At 31.0% G+C, this 23181-nt stretch overlaps 1 protein-coding gene across 1 annotated transcript in view; it reads left to right on the forward strand.

Moving 5' to 3' along the window:
* Positions 1–21401, forward strand: part of PLOD2 (procollagen-lysine, 2-oxoglutarate 5-dioxygenase 2) — a 101790-nt gene extending 80389 nt beyond the window's left edge. The window contains exons 7-19 of the mRNA XM_004682437.2: positions 749–850; positions 3930–4055; positions 5743–5864; positions 6993–7097; positions 9556–9681; positions 11722–11863; positions 12987–13049; positions 13996–14109; positions 17941–18006; positions 18921–19025; positions 20196–20342; positions 20449–20574; positions 20753–21401. Coding sequence (XP_004682494.1) covers positions 749–850; positions 3930–4055; positions 5743–5864; positions 6993–7097; positions 9556–9681; positions 11722–11863; positions 12987–13049; positions 13996–14109; positions 17941–18006; positions 18921–19025; positions 20196–20342; positions 20449–20574; positions 20753–20908 — 1500 coding nt within the window. The 3' untranslated portion in view covers positions 20909–21401. The remainder of the gene's footprint in view (positions 1–748; positions 851–3929; positions 4056–5742; positions 5865–6992; positions 7098–9555; positions 9682–11721; positions 11864–12986; positions 13050–13995; positions 14110–17940; positions 18007–18920; positions 19026–20195; positions 20343–20448; positions 20575–20752) is intronic.
* The last annotated feature ends 1780 nt before the right edge of the window (positions 21402–23181 follow it).

A 23181-nucleotide genomic window follows, 5' to 3' on the forward strand; every position in this document is an offset into this window, starting at 1 on the left:
GGCACCCCTTTAGTTTATTGATGAGAGTTGTAGAATAGCTGTATTTGGGACCTTGTTCTAACTCTGTTTTAATCTACAGTCTTTCTTGTCCTGAAGTCAGTGCTCTTGAATCACTATCTAAAAGTCTGGTTATAGTAAGTAGAAGGGTTTTCTGAGTTTAGTGCCCTTGGTGAAACAGTATTTGTTTCCTGTGGCAATGGTCTTAAGAAGTCATTCTGGGCCCTCCCAAGCTGTGGCCATTTCAGTGCTGAGTTCAATCTGCACCCTGGAGGTGAACCATGGCACAGCAGATGTCTCACCTGCTGCTCCCCTCAGAAGTGTACTTTGTTGATCTGCCTGTTCTGCTCCATACTCTGTCTCTGGTGAATCCTTTGTCTGCCCCTTCATCTATGGCCTGTACCCCATTTCTGTATGTGTAAGTAAATAAAATCTTTTAAAAAAAAGTCATTTTGGCACTGTCCCATTCACCTTGGGAATCCATGCTGCATATATACTTTATTACTAAATTACTATTCAGCGTCAGCTCTTATTTACGTTGTTTTTCAAATTGGCTAAGTCTCATTAGCCAATTAAAACTGTTTTTTGTTGTTTGACATATTTTCTTACTTATGTATGTCTCTTCTGTTATTTGCAATATAATGAAGTGAAGTTACTTTTATGACTTACATGCCATTTTTTTTTTTTTTCATTTCTAGACATTGATGGGAGTGGCTTACTTTTGCTAATATAGTATCTGTTCATTTACTAGATTCTCCTGAATTATTTTGGAAACTATGTGCCTAATGCATGGACACAGGAAAAAGGCTGCACTCTTTGTGATTTGGATACCATTGACTTGTCTGAAGTTGATGTAAGTAGGATTGACTCCTTATGAATGTGGTTATAAAAAGTTTCATATCATGAATTGCAGAGATTTGCAAATAGGAAAAAGGTCACCTTATTCTATAGTTTTGATGTTATTATAGTGGATTTATGAAAAATAAAACATACTAAGAAAATTGCTAGATTTATATATTTCTGAACTACTTTGAAAACAAAACCCACTAGTAATTTACCCACATAACAGTGATTTGGTTGTTAATATTTAATCACTTACTATGCTTGGGTGCTCATGTTTTATTTTAAGCAGCTACCTAAGTCAAACACTGAGAAAAAAATATTTATATACCTCAACAACGGTGTTGATTTATTTTATTTGTGCTTAATTTTTTAATTTAATGATTTAAAAATAATACATATTTATTAAAGAGGAACTTAAGCATTTAACTTTTAGTAACCCTTTAACATCAGAACATCTCCCATGTCAGTAGTACTTTTGATTGTTTTACAGATGAGATAAAGTATCAACATGTTACCTCCCTTACTTAAGTGCACATAATTTTTTAAGTGTTTGAAGTGGGGTTTTAATTTAAGTAATATGGCTCCAGTTCCCAGGCCCTTGAACAGTTACACCTTTGCTTGGATGTTACAAACATAGTATATGCCAGGTGTGGTGCTACTTACATATTTTAAATACTTCACAGAGAATTATTATCTGTAGTGTTTCATCGATTCTTTGAGAGCCAGTGAGCAACTTAAAATGTTTATTATTTACTAAAAAAAAAAAACATATTTATGAATTGTCTATCATTAACAAGAACTGTTTTAGTATGTCCATAGTAACTAAAGCTCCTAAATTAGGAGCTTTCCATTTTTGTTGCTTTCAGAAAGGAGAAAGAGTAACTTTTGCACATTGAGGAACTTCCGTATAGGGCCTATTTTACTTGAAATAAAATTGTGTCTTTGGCCAGTCTCTCAAATAACAAACTGAATGTTTCCTATCTGGAAAGAATGTCAACATATTTCTGCAATATGAAGTTGTTTAAAGATTCATTTTGATCTTTTTTGCAGAAAGTATTATATTCTGGAGTAATAGTAAATACTTTTTAACTGGTTTCTACTTACTAGTATAAAGATACAAATATATATTGTATTTTTCATATTCAAAATTTTTATCTATTTCTTTTCATGGACAAGTAAATCACTTGATTATTAAATTGTTTTTTTGGTACAGTCTATCAAATATGCTAGAAAGGAGGCCATCCATTCTATTATAAAAATAATTCCCCATGTGTTTTATGTGTTGTTGTAGAGCTAGAGATGAAAAAGAGATAAAATTAAAATGCTTGATGATTTAAATTGTTGCTGTTTAATAATGCTATTAATGTATTGTTACAATATCAGATCTGTTCCTAGATGTTGATCACAGGTAACTTACTTTATATGTAAAAATAATAGTGGATAGCTCAGAGAATTGATAGGGGGATTAAATGAAATTTTATAGATATATCTATAAAATTATATTTATATGCATAAATATGTGAAATACTGAGTACTCATTTAAGGTAGACTACTATATTGCTATCATTGGTGTATACAATTAACTTTAAGTATAGATATGTAGCATGTTGACATCCAGCTCTTTATTAATTCATGTTTTCCAGGTTTTTAGTTTCTCTAAATCCTATTTTTCTTTGTGTAAAGTTAATGCATCATCTCACTTGATATAAAGAAGATTTGTAATTTACTTTTTACTTATTGTCCCTAGTAAGCTGAAGAATCCCAGAGAATAGATGTTTTGCCTATAGTTGCTTGGTAATTTTTTTCAATGATTTGTTTTTGTTTATTTATCCATACAAGAACTGCAGTATAGACTAGAGATGCAGGGATGGGGAGTGTGAGAGACAGAGTGGGGAGCACAAGAATAGGATCTACTGAAATACTCTGCAGAGGGGAGCAATAGGCGAGACAGTAGAGGTCTACTTGGCCATGTGGGTTAGATCCCTGGCTGGGAATAACTTGATTGCTTTGAGACTTAATCCCTGTGCCACCAGGAGAATCCCTCATTATTTGTTTCTATTTGTTTAATCATTTATTAATGATCATTTGGATGAGTATATGAAAGGATCAAGAAGCACAACAGTGTACAAGTTATACTGAAGGGCAAATACTGCTATAGTACAGCTAAATGAGCAGCATATCACTTCCAATGTGTGAAGGTATCTACTTAAATACTTAGCACTTAAGTCATCTATAATTTTTAAATTCAGATTTTAAAACATGGTTTCAAAAAGATTATAAAGAAATCTTTCATATAGTTCTAGTAATAATATGACTATGTGGCCATTTATTTAAGTTTGTCTTTCTATACCTTTGTAAGGTTTTCAAATCAGGAAATTTCACTCCATTTTCTAAATGTCTTCATAACAAGAACTGACAGCTGTAATGACTATTACAGAAATTTTTGTGCAATTAATAAAAGGTTAAACAAATAGACTCATAAAATATGGCCAAAGAAGATTTAAGAAAACATTTAAAAATACTTAAAAATTTATATAAATGAAAGAAAATAGCTTTTCTTATGTATAAGAAGATTAAATAATATAAAGTACTATCAGTAAATTAAGGAGATACTCAAGGATGAAAAATGAAGGCTCAAGTCTGCTATGATTGCTTTATTTGAACTAAAAATTAAGTACAGGGCTTGCAAGCCATGGGGAAAAGAAAGGGAAACATAGTTAGCATTCTGGTTTCTTAAATGCAGCTGTCAGTATACATTCAGATTTGAAGGAAGTTCATCAGTAGAAAGAAATAATTGAATAATAAAGAAGGCAATAGGCTTTATTATATCCATATAATAAATGTGGCAGTGTTTCCTTTATAAACCTAACTCATAATACCATGATGTAATTGAATAAAATCAGTTTGATGGGTTCATGAAAATGTATTTATAGTGTTAGAAAACTGTTATAGAGAAATTTAAATTTGGCAGTTTATGCTGAACAGATATTCTAGCATTTTGTATTGTACTGAATAAGATTTAAATAGTATTTAAAATAATACCACACTGATGAAAATTTGTCTTTTTGTTTATTTACTATAAAACAAAGGTCTATCCAAATGTAACCATTGGTGTTTTTATTGAGCAACCAACTCCTTTTCTACCTCGATTTCTGGACAGACTGTTGGTACTAGATTACCCAAAAACAGGACTTAAACTCTTTATTCATAACAAAGTAAGTTCTTTATTCATAACAAAGTAAGTATTTGAAAAATAAATATGTGAAACTGTTTTTGATCCTCTTTCAAACTATTTGCTACTATTTATGTCTAAAAAATCTACTGGGTTTAAGTCATGGAATGGGTTTTGAAATTATTACTGCTATTGACTTTTCAGTAGCTAAGAATGTTAAAGTGTAGAAACTAGGTTTGTAATATTGAAATGAGTCATACAAAACCACATTTTTGGTATAAAAATGGTTGAATATCATTCATTTTTATATGACTCAATATATAATAGAGAAATGTCAAAGGGCCTTGCATTCCTTTGCCGTTGGGTTAGTTCAGGTGCTGTTTTTTTCTTCTTTGTTTTTATAAAGCGAGTCATTAAATTGTTCACAACTTCTACAGATACCATAACATCAGGACTTGAAATAGCTTTCAGAAAGTATATTGTTTTACTAATAATACTTGGTTTACTCTTCCCTCAAAAAAAATTTGATATGATCATTGTCTTCAAAAAATTCAGTTTCCCAAACATAAAGCTATTTATATTATATAAATATTTCCTTAAAGATATTTCCCTCAGTATATTTCCTTTTACTTGCTTCCCTGTTGAAGCAGTTGACATTTAAGATCGTCTGGTGAAACTCAGTCTGTAAAATAAGCCCTTTTTATTCTTTTTTAACATTTGTTGTCGAACAGGTTTTTTGTTTTTTGTTTTTAAATTTCTTTCTTAATGTATCTGTCAGCTAAACATTTGCCTTTTCCAGAGAATGTTTAAATTTGCAGAAAATATGTTGAAATTAATATAGAAGGGTGAATTGCTGAATATTTGAATTATAAAAATGTGTTGTAATACACATAATTATATTTAAGTGTTTTTGGTTTTATGTATTTTGTTTATTTATATTCTTCTCCTTTCACAGGAGGTAGGCATTTTTATCTGCTCTTCTTTAACAGTCAAGTCTATATAGTTTTTATGTGATTAAGTACTTTTGAGAAACTAAAATCTTTCAAAATTCTTAGTAGAACTTTGTACATAAAAAGTTATGAAATGCTTTTCATGAAGTATTTCATATGCTTGGAGACAGCTAATCCTATTTAATTTTTAGCACAGCACTGTCACACAAATTTGGTGATCATTATGTGGTGAATTTCTCTTTGTATTTCCCTATCAGTAAAATTTTGTTATGCTCTCCTTTCTTGTAAAAGCACATCTTGTATGTAACCATGAATTTTTATCTCTAGATTGGCAAAATACTAATTTTATATAATCTTATGAAGTTATTTTATATTTTTAAAATTTAATATCTATTAAGTTTAATAGACATCTAAATGGATATTTTACAACACATGTTTAAGATTCTCTTGGTACAGCCATGTTATCCCTCATGTTAGAAATATTTTATAGCACTGAGGATTTGAATTTCTGTGCAAGGATCAGTATAGCAGATTTTAAAATAATTTTGAATTACCTCCTCTTTAAAAAGTACTGAATTTTAGCTAACTTAAATTATTGACATTTTGGTGATATTCAAATATCACATGTTTAATGTGGTTGTCATTAGTCTGTAATTTTCATAGTTTTCTTTTAATATGTGTATGTGAACATCACAACTTCACCATCCCTACTTATCAATATTTTAGCCATATTATTGTCCTCTTTTTTTTCTAATTTTCATTTTTTAAAATATATTACAGGAAGTTTATCATGAAAAGGACATCAAGGTATTTTTTGATAAAGCTAAACATGAAATCAGTTCTATAAAAATAGTAGGACCGGAAGAAAATCTAAGTCAAGCCGAAGCCAGGAACATGGGAATGTATGTTTTAATAAATTTAAATAATTTGTACTAAAGATCTTAAATTTTTGTTTTAAAAATTAGTACCTTAAATCTGGATGTCAACTATGTGTGTGTGTGCATGTGTGTGTAGGTACATGTATGTGTGCTCACTCATAACTTTGCACATGTGATTGGGTGTATATACTTGCAAAGAGGGCCAAAAAAGTTTTTTTTTTTCCTTCTTTATGGCTAAATGTCAACAAATTTAATACTACTAATTGAATATTATCAAATTTCAAAGAAATACTCAGGCAAGTAAGAATATGGCTAGTGTTAGCAGTGACTTAAGTGCTTAGTATCTAAAGATTGTGTGGTAAAAGGTGCGATTCAGATTGTGGAGGGCGGAAAGGGCATTATTTATTTTTAGTTAGCTGCTGGTCTAGATTAAATTAGTTTAGGTTTTAGACTCTTCAAAACTTCAGGTAGACTACTAGTAAATCTAGCACTATGGAGCTACCATAGCCACTGCAGCACAAGTTCGTTCCCTGGGCAGGGAGGGGGCCCACATGGCGTGGCAGACTTCTTCTGACCCTCAGCAGTGTATGTCACTCAGTCCCCTTGTCCTGTTTCCCTTTTTGTCTCTGGTGAATCCTCTCACCCCCTGTATCTCTGGCCTAACTCGAGTTCTGTATGCATACATAAATCTTATACACACACACACTTGTAGCGGCAAGGTTCATGTAAAGTTAAATGGTTGGATATATGAGATTTTGCATTCTGTGTGAGTGATTGCAACACATTTTTGATTTATGGAAAAAGTTGTTGATGAATTTATTTCAGTAAATGATTTCCCTCTTTAAAAGATAATTAAATTTTAATTATAAATTGCCATTTTCTAACAGAAGTGGATTTTTTTTTTTAAATACCTGAAAGTAATTATTTCACCTGGCTTACAGGTTTATTGTTGATCTACTTATGAACATCTGTGTTGATGAACGTAGCCATTTTAAAAATTAAGACAATAGCTCTTTGGATATTGTCTTACTATTTTGATTAGAAAAAGTATATCAAAGAAATTTATATTATATATAAACTTTATGTTAACAGTATTATTCAGTAATGTTTGTTTCACCTAATTCTTTTTTTTCATTTATGTTTCAACCTCAGGGATTTTTGCCGTCAGGATGATAACTGTGAATATTACTTTAGTGTGGATGCAGATGTTGTCTTGACAAATCCAAGGACTTTAAAAATTTTGATTGAACAAAACAGGTATTATTTAAGATTCCTTGTGAATTTAAATAATGTTAGTCATTTTCTACATCTTTGTGGACACCTTATAATACTTTTACCCATATTTAGCTATTGAAACCTCATGTTGTTATTTTCTATACTTTATAAAATGCTTATTTTAGTTTATTTTATATAAAACAAACTATATATAAAATCAAATGTAAAAATATGATAACACTTAAAATATTTAATATTAGTTATGATTACAGATATATGTCTTATTACTTAGAGTTAGTTGAAGTAATGATATGGCTTTTCACTTAAAGCTAGTTGAAGTAATGATATGGCTAATAGTAATAAAATTTCGAATTGTTTTATTTTTAAAATATTTTTTTACCAAAAATATTTGTAGATATTTTTAAAAAATGGCATAATTTACACCTGAAGACCTGGGGTCTATGTTTCAGAATAATATATAAATGTTATAAGCAAATGTTACCTTAATAAAAATAATATTAAAAATGTCTGCCAGGAAAATAATTAAAAAAGAATTTCATAAAATTTCTGATCTAAATTTTACTGCAAATAGAGTTGCAGTTATAGGGTTTGAAATAAATTTTAGAGATAAAAATTATTCCATAGCCATATCTGTAATTTTATTTAATACTGAACTAATTGACAATGGGAGGTACCTGTTTTCATTAAATGGGTAAAAATGAAATACCAAGTTTGTCAGTGTATAATAACATTAATTTGCTAATATTAATTATCCTCTAGTAGAAATTTTTAATGAATACTTACTAAGTGCCAAGTATTGTTCGAAATATTTTATGTTTTAGCGCCATTTTTTGTCATGATGGAATGGTTATCAGTGACCTGTTAGAATTAATCTTCTTCTTTTACTGAAAGGAGCACATAAGAATTCTATTATGCTTTGCTAACCCACTTTATATATGAAATGTCAATTTGTGATGTGTTAAAGAATCTAAGACTTCTCAATATTAATCTGTACATGCAATCTACTATTTATCTTACCACGTGTTCAAGTTTTATTCCTTCAGTTCTACAAAGCATACTATCATGACCTACCTGTTATTTTGTGTTTCTATACTCAAAAACGTTGAGGCACAAAGCAAATTGATTTTGATTTTCAGTATTTCTTTGTCTACCACTCTACTAGAAATAGCTGGAGTTATAAATTACAGTATTCCCTTCTACCAAATATTTGACCTTGTTAGTTAATGAAGTTAGTTAAATCACCAATTTTTAATTAATACTATGTAGATTTTCATTTATGATATCATTTCTAGTATTGTAGATATTATAACCAAAACAAAATAGGTGTTCTTTGTTAATGATTCATCATAATAGGAATGAGGGGAAAATAAGCCAATTTTTTTTTCTTTTGCACAACATATTTATTTGTTTCCCATGGTCATGTTTACCATTTCTGTTGGTAAGAGAAAGGGCAGACCTAGTCTTCGCAGGATTTGGTTGGTCCATAAGCTTCCTCTTGAGTACTTTCATAAGCTAGTCTTAAAATTAGTTAACTGAACTGAACTCTACTATGGCTCAATTCATTTTAGAAGCTAATACTGAGGAATTTCATATTTTATTCTTACTTGGTAAATGTTGGCAGATTACTAATTACATTTCCCCAAGGTTAAATCTAAAATCTTTTAAATTGAAACCTGATCTATTTCAAGGGTACCACTTTCTGGTAGTAGTGAGAAATAAAACTGTGGCTGTTACCCCAGCTGTGTTTTTAAAAATGAAAACAACAGTGTTGCTTAAAGTAACACAATTTATTTTAGAATTTGTAAAGCAAAATTAATATTTTAATGTAATTTGGGATAATAATTTAGAAAACAAACCTACTGGCAAATACTTGAACCTATCTTCATTCATTTTTATCCATTAACACATATTTATTGGATACCTTCTTTATTGCACCTTACCACCTATTATGTCTACACAGTGACAATGAAAATACTAGATTTCACTTAATATAATTTGTACCATATTTGAAAGGTAGTTTTACTTTTTATTTTTTTTATTTTTTTAGTTATAAGTAAAGAACTTTTAAAAGTCATTTAGACTATGAGTGCTTTGGTGGTTGGTATGATATTCTAGCAATGTCTGAATGGAGAATACTGTACTTCCTAACTACAAACAATGATGAAACCAATGTTACCTCAATAATTTTTTCTTAAGATCATTTTTATGCTTTCATTAGTATTTTTAATTACTTTTGTTTTGTTTGCTATTTTTTTTTTCTCTAAGAAGCATCATTTAATGTCAACTGTGGACTTATTTAAGCAAAAGTATTGAAAAGACATTCTTCCTTTTTATTACTTTTAGTTTTTTTAGACTAATTGCACAAGTATTGAGTGGTCTTTATTGTGTTCTTTGTTATACTAAGCCCAGAACACATAATCTGTGGCAGTTTACAAATAAATAATTACCTGGATTTGATTTTTTTACACTCTTTCACTAGAAAGATCATTGCTCCTCTTGTAACTCGTCATGGAAAGCTGTGGTCCAACTTCTGGGGTGCATTGAGTCCTGATGGATATTATGCTCGATCTGAAGATTATGTGGATATTGTTCAAGGGAATAGAGTGTAAGTGACTTGATTTAGTATTTTAATTAAAAATAGTATGATCTTAAAATGTGATCTTGTTTACATAATTTATTTATTACTTTTCTTCATGTGTAATGGGAATTTGAAAATTCATTGGTCACTTAGGATCCTGAAATACCATTATAAAATTAATATTTTATAAATTATTTTTCAAGTTTAAAAGAATGAACTTCACGGAAAATGGGTAGCCATTTTATGGATATTAGGAAATAATATGCTTTATTTAAAACTTTGGGAAATGGAACTTAGGTTCTTTAATTTATTTAGTGAACAGGATGAAGTTTGTTTTGATAGCTTCTAAAGCTGATAAGTAAACCAACAAGAACAGCATCAACAATTAATGCCTACCCACATTTTTTCTGGGATAGGAGTTTGCTGTATGAAATATATCATATTCCACTTTAAAGATCAATTTTTATAACCTGATTTCCTTGTTTAGAATTTTAAAAATATATACTCATATTACAAAATGTGAGCATAATTGATACTTGTGTATGAAGTAACAGTTGTTTTTAACTAAAATAATCATAATTGAAGATTGTTTTTTGCTCAGATAACATTAAGACTGACTTTTTTTTTCATACATAAAAGGCTAAGATATATCATCACAATTAGAACTGAAAAATATTCCTTCATGACTGGAAATATGGGCACTTAAATTTAGGGGGACAAAAATCATACACTTGTCGCTGAACAGTTGCATGGTAAAAGATGTTTTGCTTGCAAAACTAGTAATAGATGTGAACATAGTAATAGTAAATTTGAATGATATACATATGAGAAAGGTTTTTGTTAGCTGCAGATAAGAAACAGCTGAGAAAATACTGCTGAGGTCAAATTTTATTATTTCAAATACTTTTGTTGACTGGGATAATTTATATGGGGACTATACACTTGATATCAGCTTGGTATAGCAAAAATAAGCGTTCACAAAAAATACAATAAAGAACTATTGTCTTATTTAAGTTGCTTTAAGCACTGATGATTTCCTGTTTGCCCTCCTGTCTTTGTTGTATAAAGTATAAGGGAAATAGTATGGCAGAGGTTTTTGATTTACTTAATAAAGGAATACACTTCATATCCAAAACTACATGAAGGGATGTCATCTTTTGAAACAGGTACTTGTATTTTTCTTCAAAATTGAAATACTACAGTCTACCACTGATTACTTTTTTAGTTCAGCTGATAAAATCTGTACAGCTCATCTTTTAAAGATTTATTTTATTTTTTTCATAGGGGAACTAGGGTGTAGACCAGAGGTTTGGAGGATGAGAGGATTCATCACAGAGTGAGGAACAGAACAGGCAGATCTACCAAAATACACTACTTACAGGAGTAATGGGCAAGTAGTAGAGGTCAGCTGTGCCATATGGGTCAGCTTCCTGGCCAGCTCCCAGGCTGTGCTGGTAAGCCATGGTGGTGATAGTGTTGAGACTTAACCTCTAGGCCACCAGGGATGCCCCCCAAAATCCACATTTAAATAACCATACTCTTTGAGATTCATGTAGTAAGATAAAATAAGATGCATTCCTTTTAGTGATAACCTATATGTGAAATAAACAAGTACAGATTTAGGAAGTGAAGCTAAAGATCAGCTCTGGGGAGCCAGAGTGAGTTGGCTATGGCATACCATCAGTTATATGTGATTATTTTTGCTATCAAATTATTTAATCTTACATTGCTAAACTTTCTGTATAACAGTATTTTCCCTAAATATCACAACAAATTTAGGGACACCAACCAACATGTCAACTGTATTGCAAGCAAAAGTTGAAATTTTCTAGGGAGATACTAACTTAGCTCACAAAAATAGAGTATAGACTAAGTTATTAAGTAATTTCATATATGTGTTCTATGTATATTGTGCTTATATATATTTGTTGGCTGTCTCAAATGTGTTTGTATTTGCAAATAATCCAATAGTCATCTATACAGCATTTATAAACACATAATTTATGTTTAAAACATTCAATATTTTTGTACTTATGGGATTTTAGAATATCTTCTCTTTCCTTTTAGAGGGATATGGAATGTCCCATACATGGCTAATGTGTACTTAATTAAAGGAAAGACACTGCGATCAGAGATGAGTGAAAGGAATTATTTTGTTCGTGATAAATTGGATCCTGATATGGCTCTTTGCCGAAATGCTAGAGAAATGGTAGGGTATAAGATGATGACTTGCTTGAAAGATCTTTTAAAATGGCTTGCTTTACCAGTTGATATGTCATCGTGTTTTTGATATCTTTGTCTAATGTGTAAGTACTAGCCAATTTTTTTTTGGTTTTGTCTTGAAAATTTGGGGACAATTATAAAGAATACTTTGAAAATGTTGGATATGATGCTTAGGCTAACTCACAAACACTAGGATTTTAGCAGTAAACACGGATTTGTTACATATCAGCTTTGCATTTCTAAGAATTCAACTTTATTTTCATTTGAAATTACAGTGAAGACGACCTAATTAACCTTGATTAAGTAAGGCTAGGTGAAATGATCACTTACCTAAGCATAAGAACCCATTTTTGTTCTGAAATATATATCAATATTTTCAATATCATTATTAACATCACATTCTTAAAAGAAGTTTCTTTATCACTAAAGTGATGAGGATTAAGAATATAAGGTTAGGATAGACAATATATATAAATGTTATGATATATTGGGTTACTGAAACAATACTTTCATTTTAAAACTTGAATGACTGGAGAATTTTTTTTTCAAAATGTATAGATATTTAAAATTTACTTTAAGATTTTCTATCATCTAAAATGATAAGATTATTCAAATTTATCTGAACAAATGTGACAGAGAAAATCAGAAAAGTTGGCAAGTATTTTTCTTTCTGTTTTTAATAAGGCATGTATTGTTTGAATATTTGTTTTTCCTATAAATCTTTCTGCACTATTTCATCGAATATCCTCAGTACCTGTGATTGTGATCTGTGCTCATGTTCAGCTAATTGACTCAGTGGTGCATACTGGAATGGCCTCTCACACATTTTTTCCTTTGTCTTAAGTTTGTGTCTAATGAAAATTCTGCTAAGGAATGAGCTTGAATTTATGTTTGAAACTCCTCTCCCCACCAAAAAAAAAAAAAAAAAAAGAAAGACAGAAAGAAAGGGCTGGAGTTGTGTGCGCTCTAAGCTTTGCTTGTTCTGCATGTTGTTTTTAAAGCGCATTTTGGAATGTCAGCTTCTGATCAGGGCTTCTGTTTTTATTTACCTAAAATTCTGAGAGAGTGGGTTTGCAGGTCAACTTATCCAATGCTTCTCTTCATTTTAGACTTTACAAAGGGAAAAAGACTCCCCTACTCCGGAAACATTCCAAATGCTCAGCCCCCCAAAGGTGTTATTTTTATTTACTTTTATTATTTTTGTTTATTTAATACTAGATATGGTATTACCTTGCAGTAAAGTTTCTCCAAAGATTCCTGTCCAATTAGCTTGGTAAAATGTTGGTAATTATTGATTTTCAACCTATACATGTGTGTGTGTATGTTTTGGGCATTGGAAGTGACCACTGTGTGATATTCACCACTTAGTTCTTTGGGCTGATTTACTTTATATGATTGATATGTTTGTGGATTAGAGGATTAAACCCAATTCTGTTTCACTAGCTATTCCAGTTTATGTTTTTGTTTTTTTTTTTAAATATAGCTACATATCGATTAAAATGTGATTTGGATACTTTTACTATTTAAAACAGGTACAGGAAGAAACTTCTTAACTTTAGTGATATTTGCCACATTTATTCGGTATGGGGCAAAGAGATAAGACTTAGTTTCTTTCGCTGCTTTATTATGTATGAGTAATTACTGTGCTCAGATTTTAAAATTTAAGATGAACATTTAAAATTAACTGATTAAATAATATTTGCATTTGAATTCTTATTTAAAAGCATGATGATTTTAAAAAGAAAAAAGCGAAAAGAGGTAAAATTCATTGCATTTTGTTGTCTCAAAAAATATTTCTCCTTCCAAACAGGAATTTTTTCCCCCAGATGTCTACATCTAGCATCAATGAGAAAGGGACAAAAACAAAAACAGTCCATTCTTCCTCTTCTTTTTTTCAGTTGAGTGTCAGTGCTATCAATTAGTTTTGTGTGGTGTCTGAGTACATAACTAAGTTTCATTTTTTATTAAATCATGCATGGTTTATATGAAAGAATAAAAATGCATGTTCACAAAGTAAATATAAAAGTTAACAGTAATATCTTCTATATGATTTTCATATGGTTAGATGTATTTTTGGCACTTTTAAGATTGCTAATTCTGATGTGTTTTGGTGTTTAGGGAATGTTTATGTACATTTCTAATAGACATGAATTTGGAAGACTATTATCAACTGCCAATTACAATACCTCCCATTATAACAATGACCTCTGGCAGATTTTTGAAAATCCTGTGGTATGTATTTTATACTCAACTGTATTTATCATTTATTTTCCCATAGCTCTAAAGGGATATAAGCCAACTGTTATAATAACAGGAATTTGGTTTGAAGCTTTTTTTTTATTTATATTATCTTTAAAAAGATACAGTAAATATAAATTAACTACATAATCTGCAAAATACTTCTAAACTTCATTTTTTTAAAAAAAAAGTGTACTTAATTTGGAAATGGAATCATCAATTTCTTTGATTTATTCTAATATTTCTGTCTTATATGTTCAAAAACACCACTGATTTTAATCACAATTTCAGAAAAAGATGTTTGCAGGTAATTCACATGTAACACTACATTCTGATTTTCAGGAGGAAATCATACATGTTAGCTTGCAAAATACACTTAATACAGTCACTTGATAAAATAAGTAGATTATAAAACTTTTGTCACTGTGCACCAAAGAAAACTAGAGCAAATTGCTAGCTATGTGAACTCAGCATATAAAGAAAGTCTTAAGGAAACTATCTTTAGACTCTAAATGTGTTTCCCTTAAGGTTTTGAATTATACAAGGAGTAACTATTTTTTTGTTTTGGTGAGCCCTGATTTCGTCAAGTTGTCATATTTATCCAACAGAAAATACTCTCTTGAGTAATCATCTTTGTAATAATGTTATTTATGAAGATTTTCCCTTTGCCACAGAAAAAGCTACAAATTAAAAAGATAGGATCAACTTGTTCAGAATTACCTTTTATTTTATGTGGGTATTTGATGTTTGGGAATAATAACAATAAAACTTAAAGTTCTCTTAACACTCTTGTCAGGAAAACAAGAGTATCTTTTGACTTCTTTTTTTTTTATTTAAAAGGTGCTTTTTTCCATTTTAGTTTTATATCTTCATAGTTCTTAGCAGTAGAATTGAAAGAGGATCTTTTTTATGGTTAGGTGCAATTACAAATTTCACATTAGCACTAAATTTTTTGGTACTTTGAGGCACAGAGTTATTTGATTTCTTGGATAATATCATCTTCCTGACAACAATGGCCAAATTATATCTTGACTTAATAGACATTAATATAAGAATTCAAATTTTTAGAGTATGCGATAAGAATATAAGAAATTAATGGGATTGCTTTTCTTTCCCTATTTTTTTGCTTTGTCTTTCATAAATAAGCTTTGTCAGTATACCTTTTGAGGGATATTTCATAGCAAATATTTAATGATTTCTCATTATCAATCAGCACTTAAAAGAAATTAGGAAAAGTCACACAGTTAATGCACTATATGATAGTGCATTCTAAATTAAAAAAAAAATGTTAATACCTTGACGTAAAATCTTAGGAGGGTTTTCTTAATTTAATTTTATTTTTTAAAGATTTATTTATTTATGCATACATAGAACTGGGGTACAGGTGAGAGGTCCAGGGGTGGTAAAAGGATTCACCAGAGACTGACTGGGGAGCAGAACAGGCTGACTGATGAAGTACACTGCTGAGGGGAGCAGCAGGCGGGTCAAGAGAGGTCTGCACCAACATGTGGGTTATCTCCACGGCAGGGATCGAACTCATGCTGAAGTGGCTTTAGCTTCTTAGTGCTGTGCTTTAACCTGCTGCGCCACCAGTGAGGGCCCAGTTTTTCTTTATTTTCAAAAAAATCAATGATGCATAGGAAAAAAATGTATAACACTTCTTAAATGTTATGGATAACTAATTTTCCCTCATATTTTTTAATCAGAAAAGTAATCAATCAAAATAAGATAGTAAGGTAATAGGGGTTCTCTGAAAGTGGCCACAAAAGATGTATTTTAGACAAATATTTTTTGAAACATATTTTGATTGCAATTATTTTGAGTCCTACTTCAGTTCTTTCCTGTTGGCTCCCTATATTTGTACTTTGTAAAGAGAAAATTAAGAATTATGCTAAGCAATCTAAATAGATCTAGGAAGAGATCTTTTTGGATCCCAAATTACTGAATATATGCTGGATTTTTTTAAAGTTCTATGTTGATTTTTTTTTTGTTATTTTTAAAAACTTTAAAAAATATATTCATTACATCATCCTTCATTTTTGTACAATGTTTGATTTCCCTGTGAAATTTCCACCACCATTCACCCATGCACCATCACCATAGTCCCTTGTGCTCTTCCCATTCCTATCCTGGATTTTTAAATAAAATACTTGACCAGTTTTGTAGGCCCTGACACAAAAGAATGAATGATTTGTCCTTTGGGGAAAAATTCACCAAAGAACACTATTTGTAGGGTGAGGAATTATTAAAGAGGCATATAAATGAGGGCACCGCTATGGGAAAAGAGAATATGACCTGGCTTCCTGGTCCTTTATTTTTAAACAAATGGTCCCAAGATAAACTGATACCCTTTGTGGAAACATGAAAAATGTTGGAAGAGATTATGCTAAGGGTCATAAGGAAAAAGATAAATATCAGGTGGCTTCACTTACATGCGTGAATCAAACAAATCAAACAATGGGTCATAACAAGACAACATTTGCAAGCTAATCATAGACCTGAGGCATAATTCAGGGGAGGAGGGGAAATGGAGTCAGGACAAGGAAAGGATAAGCAAAGGGACTGAGCAGTGGATCCCAGGTCCCATGGCTGGTGGGAGAACTATAGCGACTACATCAAAGAGGAGAAATCTGTACTGTCCATTAATCAACAGCTACATAAGAAACAAAAAATGTAATGAAAAATGTAAGTGAACAGATGCTCCTGGTGCTGCTGACCTACTCCGCAACTCATGGACTTAGCCTTGAAATACGAACCCCTAGGTATATGCATTGAACGTATTGTAGCATCCATAAAATTACTCAAGTTTTACAACCCTGTGGTATATGTGGTGGTTTTGAGAATTCCTGTTTTGTTTACTACAGTTATTATTATCATTATTATTTTACCTAGGAAGTTCTTTCATTTATATATATATATTTTTTCATTTATATATATATATATATATATATACACACACATATAATATTAAAACATTTTTTTACATCACTCTTCATTTTATGCATTTTTTCATCTCATCTGTAATTACCATGGACTTCCCACCACCAGTTCACCTCTGTGCCATCACATAGTCCCGTGTACTCTTCCCACCCCCAATTTTGATCCCATTCCCCTTTCCACCCCTGTAAAATGTCTCTGGTTTGTAATTGTTTGTTTTTACCTTTTTTTTTTTTTTCTCCCCTGGCCCTTTATGCTCTTGCTATGAGTGAAACCATCCAGTATTTTTCTTTTTCTTGCTGGGTTATTTCACCAAGCATGATCCCTTCCAGTTCTATCCATGTTGCTGCAAAACACACACACACACACACACATATATGTTTGCTGAGTAATATTCCATTGTGTATATGTATAACATCTTTTTAATCTAGTCATCATTTTTGGGCATTTGGTTTCATCCCATGTCTTCCCGACTGTAAATAGAACAGCAACGATAGTTATTTAAAAATTCAGTGATTTCTGGGCCCTCCCTGGTGGCGCATTGGGTTAAAGTACAGCACTAGGAGGCTAAAGCCACGTCAACATGAGTTCGATCCCCTCTTATCCAAGAGGTGACCCACATAGCACGGCATACCTCTCCTGACCCGCCCACTGCTCCTCTCAGCATTGTACTTTGTCAGTCAGCCTGTTCTGCTTCCCACTCTGTCTCTGGTGAATCCTCACACTGCCCCTGCAATTCTGGCCTGTACCAGTTCTGTATGTATAAATAAATAAATCTTAAAAAAAAAAAAATTCAGTGATTTCTAAAATGCTTATAAGTCATATATTCTATGGAAATATTTATAAAAAGGTAATTTGTTTTCATCTGTGCACTTGATTGTTTTGTAGGACTGGAAGGACAAGTATATAAACCGTGATTATCCAAAGATTTTCACTGAGAATATTGTTGAACAGGTTTGTATGAGTTATTGCTAGGATGTCTAAAGCATTTTTTGCTATTTTCCAGATGAGATTATTTTACTGCAATACTGCTTTAACAAAGTTTTTGTGAAACTACATATCACTGAATTCATATGACTAAATTGTTCGTTTCAGCAGACTTAAGGATTAGGTTGTTATAAAAATGTAGAGCAAGGAAATTAAGAATGATATTTAGATAACACATTCTTTTTAGGCACAATCTGAATATTGTAGTTCTGAAACCACTAAAATAAAGAACATGGGCAGATCTCTGGCACCAGTTTTGTTCAGTAAAGGTTTATTTTTTTTTTTAAGGAAATGGGGATCCAAGAATCTGTTCAGAGACGTCTTTTAAAAATTAACTATTTTAGTGTTCCAAGTAGTACCTCATTTCAGAAGAAGTGAAGCATCTTCAAGTATGAAATAATACTACAAACCTAAGATAATTATTTTCTAATCATTTAGAGTTTTTTATCTTAAACATAATGGAAGAGTTATATTAGGATTTTTAAAGCAAATATTTCATCATATATCCTAGTGATTTTTTTTTTCATTTCAATCGCAAATTAGAGCCATTTGAAATAAGTCACTTTAAAATGCATTTTAATTAAATTTTCAGCTCAACAAATGCAACCACTAAATTTGGTTAAGCCTGTACATACACAAAAATACACAATGAAGATGGAATGAAAAGTATACCTGTACTGTGATCTTACAACTACATCACAGTGGCTGTCTGATCATTTCTCTAATACCTGTCTTGATTTCACAGATGTTTAAATTGCAAAAAAAAAAAAAAAGTTAGAGTTACAAAGAAAAACCATATTATATTGTTTATAAATATAATTCCAATAATAATGACATTAATGTTATCACCTTAACAGTAATGCCTTTTTTTTTTTTTATAGCCTTGTCCAGATGTCTTTTGGTTTCCCATATTTTCTGAGAAAGCATGTGATGAGTTAGTGGAAGAAATGGAGAATTATGGCAAGTGGTCTGGGGGTAAACATCATGTAAGTTGTAATTTTACACACACATACACACACACACACAAATACCCTAAAATGCATATGTAGGGGGGTGGAATAATAGATATAAAATTCAGAGGGGATTTGTCCAATTTGTCATACATCTCTAAGCCCCACATGCCAATGTACTGACTAGCCAATACTTCAGGAGAACTCTGTTGTCAGTCTAATTCTGTCACTATTTAATATTTTATCCCTCATTTTCTCATTTATGCATATAATTATACTCCATAGTCCCTCAGGGTCAGTATTCTGAAAGCTTGGGATGGAAAGTTGTATGTCTTTACTGTGGGATATTTTTTTTTTCAATAAATCACTTTTAATGTTCTGCGTTTTTAGAGTGAGTTATAGTGAGAATACTAAGAAAATTTTATCTGATTGATGCCAAGTTAGTTGTCTCTGTGTGATGCATGGAGGAATGTGTTTGAATGCCTTTGGCATCATTCAGTTTTGCATTTACATTCCATATTAAAGACTTGGCAGGAAATAATATTGTGGCTGTTCAAAGTGTTTTTTTTTTTTTTTTTTTTGCCTCTGAGAATCCATAGATGCTAGCTCCTTAATACCAAGGAATTTAAGTGGACTGTTTTGGAATATGACAGCATCCAGTTAATTACACACCCAGCTGGTTAGTTGAGCAGGGATTCAAAAGTTCTGAGTGTAAGGAGTAAGTTGACCAGTTGTAGCGTAATGAACAGTGATCATGGGAGGATTTTGGGTGTTATAAAATAGAGGTGAGAAACAGCAGGGAAGGATTGCTTATAATGGTAGGTAATCCAAAGAGGAGATAAGCAGAATCTATGTCATCAAAGCAACTAAAGCTGCCAGAAGGATCTCTGTGAAAAACTCACTTTTTATGGGAATAAAGGAAAGCTTTGGAAATCAATTTTACTTTATAACCAAACCTATCATACACATTAAATAAGAAAGAAGTCTACTGAGTCTATAATACTTGTTTCATTATTGATAACATTTGCAAGCCTGGCTGTAGAAGTTATTTTTGATAGTTTTACAGTTAAAGCAGATGGTGTACTATAATTGAACTGTTATTTTTATTGTTTATTATGATCTTGCAGTTGAAAAAATTCCAACAGACAATATGAATGTGAGTTGCATGTGGACCACATTTTATGATTTCATTAATGCTGTTTCTAGGATAGTCGTATATCTGGTGGTTATGAAAATGTCCCAACTGATGATATCCACATGAAGCAAATTGATCTGGAGACTGTATGGCTTCATTTCATCCGGGAGTTTATTGCACCAGTTACACTGAAGGTGTTTGCAGGGTATTATACGAAGGTAGTTATCCTTGCATTCCTCTTGCTTATGGCCTGTTTTCACACAAATGTGATATGTTATATTTTTGATTAAATTCAAATCCATCAGTTTCCTTTGCCTTTTTTAGGGATTTGCACTATTGAATTTTGTAGTAAAATACTCCCCTGACAGACAACGATCTCTTCGTCCTCATCATGATGCTTCCACGTTTACTATCAACATTGCACTTAATAATGTAGGAGAAGATTTTCAGGTAGTTATAGCTTTTATTTGTTACATTATTCAAAAGAAATATGCTATTCTAAAGAGAGCTTTGTCTTAATTTTATTTATTTATTTTTAGATTTTACTTTTTATGGTATAGTTTGAATTTACCACTTATTAAACATTTCGCAGAATAAGTTCATATATTTCTTGTTCCTTTTCTTTTAGGGAGGTGGCTGCAAATTTCTGAGGTACAATTGCTCTATTGAATCACCACGAAAAGGCTGGAGCTTCATGCATCCAGGAAGACTTACACATTTGCATGAAGGACTTCCTGTTAAAAATGGAACTAGATACATTGCAGTGTCATTTATAGACCCCTAAGCTTTTTACTTTTCTTGGAATTGAATTTTCTTTTGGAATGGATGACTGGCATGAACATATCTTTGAAGTTGTGCTTAAGAAGATGAGAGGAATATTTAAATTATTTCAACAGAACAACTTCACTTTGGACTAAACATTAAAAAAAAAAACTTTTTGTAAAAAAATTGTTTGATATTTCATAATGTCTGCTCTGAGCCTTAAAACAAAGATTGAAAAAGAAAAGAAAGGACAAAAGTTAAAACAAATATTTATTTCTATGCCTTATTGTTGCTAAGGATCATGATATATATATTTTTTAATTTTGTTTTTCAGTTGAAGTATTCAGGTACAAATGTGCAAGTGAAATAATATGTTCTTATTTAACGAAAGTCTGGGAAATATGTTTTTAATAACATACAGACAAAATTGACATAAATGAAAATTGACAATTTTCCAAAATGTTGGAATAACCAGTCTTCTAACTGCATGTGATGCGATTAATCATGTAAGTTTGTTTTTTTCAGTCAAAAAAAACCTACCTATGCAGGTAGTTTTTTAATAATTACTGAGGTAATAAAAAGAACAATCTTACACATTTTTCCCCTCAATAAACAGTAAAAAACACAATGGAAACACATATCCAGTTGAAAGCATTTTGTTTATCTATCTAGATTTTTTTTTTTTTTTGGCATTTGTAGTAGAAATCAAGCCTTGTTTTTTCTCAGATTAATATTCCAATGTGTATGCTATAAAGTAGATATTAGATTTAGGAAAGCTTTCAAACCTTTTCCTTTCCTTAAAGTTTACCAGGTATCAACCTAAGATCAGCAAATATCCTTAAATCAAAAGAGTTTTGTTTACCTTTTCAATTCTAGAAAATAATGAGGAAAAATAAAATTTTGCAGTAACATTTTGTGATTAAAAATTACATTTTAAGTACTTGAATTTTATACCAGGAAAATAAAGTCGGTGAGCCTTTCTACTTCCTTTTTGTACTTTGTCTCATCTTTTTTTTTTTTTTTTAGGGAGAGTTGCTCACTTTTACATCTTTCGAGTGTAGTGTTCATCTTATCTTTTATTATTTTTATTAGCTTCCCTTCTATCTTTACAAAATTTCCCCAATTTTTCTTTTTCTTTTTTCTTTTTTTTTGCCATTTCTCTGATTGAGGTTCAAATATCTTTAATATAGCTACTGTTCTTAAGTTAAACTTGAAATAAAGTTCTAAGCCATGGTGCCAAAAGTTTTCTAACACCATGTGTTAGAAAATTATGAAATTATGAAAAATAAAGTAATTTAAATTAAGTTTCTGTTGTTTTCTTTATGATTGGTGATTTGTTTTTAGAAGTGAATGTGTAGTAAATCAGACTGAAAGAAATCTGGATATAATAATCTATGCTTTTTATTTTTAATTTTGCTTGCTACAGTTACTGATCATGACTTAAACTGTGTTCATTGAATTATACATTTAATGGTAATATCTTTAATCTGAAAATAACTGGATTTTGTCTAATCATTTTTCAAGTAGGGACAGAAACCACAAGTTTATTCCGTGGGTGTATGTGTTTGGTGTTTTTCATACACCTACTCTGAACCAGGTGCTTTTCCAGCCCAGAGAATATTGTGTTCAACAAAAATATATTATTAACATCTTGGGAGACGAATTTAGTGGGAAGTAAGGAAGTTGGATTCTACCTTCTTTTTCTTTTGTGGCACATAATGTGCAAAATAGATTTCTATTATTCATGACATTAATTGAAGAGATATTTTAGTAATCTTTATGGTTATGTTACCACAGTTAAGGGATGGTGCCCCAAATATTTAACAGTTGGCATGTCATATTGTCATCCAGTAAAATGAAACTTCCATTTTTATTTTCCTGAGTATGTCCATAACATTTTCCATGGGGGCTGGTCAAGCTTGCTTTCCCAACAGTGGATGTGAGTTCCATTTGTCCTAATATACCATTTATGGCTTTGATTTACTTATTAATTTTCTGTCTGGATGATTATCCCTTTATGTCAATGGAGTGTTGAAATTTCCAATCATTGCATTTTTGTTGGTATAAGGTTTTATGTCTTTTAACAATTGTTTTATATAACTTGGTGCTATTATTTTTGAAGCATAAATATTAAAAAGAGTATTATCTTCTTGGGTAGTTGTTCCCTTGACATTGTATAGTGTTTGTCTTTGTCTATGATTACTTTTTTAGTTGAAAGTCTAAATTAGTGGATATAAGGATAGGAGTTTCTGGTTTACTCTCTTTGTTATTGGCATGTATGAACTTATTCCAGTC

The sequence above is a fragment of the Condylura cristata genome, unplaced genomic scaffold (assembly GCF_000260355.1).
Source record: "Condylura cristata isolate star-nosed mole 26May11 unplaced genomic scaffold, ConCri1.0 scaffold00014, whole genome shotgun sequence".
Taxonomy (NCBI): Eukaryota; Metazoa; Chordata; class Mammalia; order Eulipotyphla; family Talpidae; genus Condylura; species Condylura cristata.